The 2,500-nt window shown below is 33.4% G+C and overlaps 1 protein-coding gene across 2 annotated transcripts in view; it reads right to left on the bottom strand.

Annotated features, from left to right (window-relative positions):
* Sec5 (secretory 5) overlaps positions 1-2,500 on the bottom strand; it is a 26,471-nt gene that overhangs the window by 172 nt on the left and 23,799 nt on the right. For both annotated transcript variants that reach the window (XM_070130475.1, XM_027364939.2), the window contains 3 exons: positions 1,769-1,953; positions 1,602-1,658; positions 1-782 (listed from right to left, as the gene is read on the bottom strand). The exon at positions 1-782 is cut by the window's left edge and continues 172 nt beyond it. In XM_070130475.1, coding sequence (XP_069986576.1) covers positions 671-782; positions 1,602-1,658; positions 1,769-1,953 — 354 coding nt within the window. In that variant the 3' untranslated portion in view covers positions 1-670. The remainder of the gene's footprint in view (positions 783-1,601; positions 1,659-1,768; positions 1,954-2,500) is intronic.

Genomic DNA, 2,500 nt, shown 5'->3' with positions numbered 1-2,500 from the left:
TATATATACATACACATAAGAAGAAACTCAATATAGGTCATATAATGCATTTCTTATATCATTCTTATACACAACACTTTTAAAACAGTATACAGACATCATGGTTCAGTTTATGTCTTCTTTGCTTTTAAAGTGTGAGCGTGATAAGAATTCAGTAATAACCACATTTTGAATTCTAAATCTGAATCTATGATGCTAAGTAGTTTCAACCTATAATATTTTCAATTACAATGCTTTCATCTGCACATAACTCCATTGTATATCAGAAAGCAAATGTACTGAATCATTAATAAGTGTTCTGGCTTCAACAAACTTGATACTGGTTTGATACTGGATCCAAAATGATATGGGAATACAGAGGTTTCTTGATGTAGTAAAAAATCCATTCCCACCATAAAACAAATAAATATATGAAACATATTAGAACTTATAAAAATTGACACTACTTCATTACATATAAACAATATAATTTTTCTGCTTCTGACTTTTCTAAATATGCATTTTGATCACGCGTAACAACCTGTAGTGAAAGAGGAAGAAAAAATAAAAGAATCAGACAGAGTTCATACCTATGCAGTGCCTTTGTCAGGCCGCACTCTGTCTCAGCAGCATCTCTACTGTAGTCACATATCACATCTCCATCACCCATATATACATACATCCCAATGTATCAGACAATAGAGTGAGAGGTGGTGTTATCCCTCAAGGATTCAACCTCCACAAAGCATGCTAGCAAGAAGTGCATGTTAGTTCTGAATTTTCTTAGCACTTCCTCCTTTTCTCTGTGGGAAGAAAAAAAAAATACTGAATCAATTATCTTATCATGTACAAAGAAATACACTAAAACTAGTTTGTATAAAATCATATTAACCTCACACTTAAAAGTAAAAAATAATAATTTTGTATCTTTGGCACCATCTAATTCATACATATCCACTGTGTGGGTTATATCAATATCCACAACCACAGAGAACATACTCATACAGCACCAGGTTACAGAAATGAAGAAAAACAGACTTTTGAAAAGTAAAACTAAATTCTGGTTTAATAAAACATTGCCTCAGAAAATAACAATGTTTACTGAATGACATATTTCTGAGTGTCGGCATTACTTACATACACAATCATTCACAAGGAATTTTCTGAACTACCCCAACTGTGTGGTACTTTTCCCCAACCTCTATGTGTAACTACTTCCTCATTCCTAGTCTAAGAACTGTCATATACACAAAAAAATCCATAAAGGTATAAAAAAATAAAGAAATGACAAACATATCTTTTACATAAACTAAGAACCAAATTGATATTTCATATGAATCAACAAGCTGCTATTTTTTAATGAGAGTGATCATCAGCATTACATCCTAGCTGAGCATCGGATCCAATCAACAGTAAAAGAAGTACTTCAATATAAACTAAAAGATAGAGATAGATACGTCTAATCAATTCTGCAGAAAAAAAATATGACTGTGATTCAAACAGTAAAAAAAAAATAAAAAGATTATGTAATTCTTAAGAACATGGGTGTAAGGTACTATTTCTTTAAAACTTTATACAGTATAAAGCCTTGTACATACAAGAAAAGAAAGCAACAAACATACCTCTCATCTGCTGCCGTTAGTTTGGGCAGAATTTCTCTCGCCTCATGGAATGATGCACTAAAAAGAAACATAAATCATAAATAGTTAAGAACTTTCCAAGATAACTTGTAATCTATCTATCTATATGTATATATATGCATACATGCACATATACATAAATTTCTCACCTAGCTGCTTGCGACATGTGATTACGTAGTACACTGGTCAAAGCATCCAGATCTATATGTGCCTGCAGTGCCCCAGCCGGTGACCAGTGGCTGACGCAGGTGATGAGACGTGACATTTCTTCGCCAACACCTTCAACAACTCTCCCCACAAGTCCGCCAACAAGCCCTGGCCACACACCCACAACCTGAAAGTACATTAGCCATCACTTGTCTAGACTTGGGATTATATTTTTCTATTTGACCAACTTTGGACTGTGATTCTTTTCCTATTAACATATATACATGTACATATGTACATATTTATGAATGGATGTCTGTAACCATGTACAGGTATGTATGTATGAATGAAATTTTTTTGTTTCAAATATATCTGTATGTGTGTATGTGTGTGTGCTTATCCACACATGTATATGTCTTTGTTTGTTTGTTACATGCTTGCAGACTGGTGAAAAACATGAAATACAGTATCCCAAAAGCAGCAAGCTCCACCACTGCAGGCGCTGCACTTAACTAATGGACATACTGGTTTAGAAATACAATAAAGTTAGAACACTTTAGAACTGGAATTTCCACTGATCTTAGACCCTATAATCAGATTAAGTTCAAAAGGACTTTACATATTGACTGTACATATGACGAAGACTTTGCAGAAAGATAGTTCATATGTAAGAAAGCTTGACAAATTTCTTTAATGGTTTGTTTGCATCTCTTTGATATAAGTCTCTTAACAAA

This window comes from Penaeus vannamei, chromosome 15, assembly GCF_042767895.1.
Source record: "Penaeus vannamei isolate JL-2024 chromosome 15, ASM4276789v1, whole genome shotgun sequence".
Taxonomy (NCBI): domain Eukaryota; kingdom Metazoa; phylum Arthropoda; class Malacostraca; order Decapoda; family Penaeidae; genus Penaeus; species Penaeus vannamei.
Note: the sequence above shows the minus strand (reverse complement) of the source record. Positions and strands in the feature narration are given on the sequence as shown.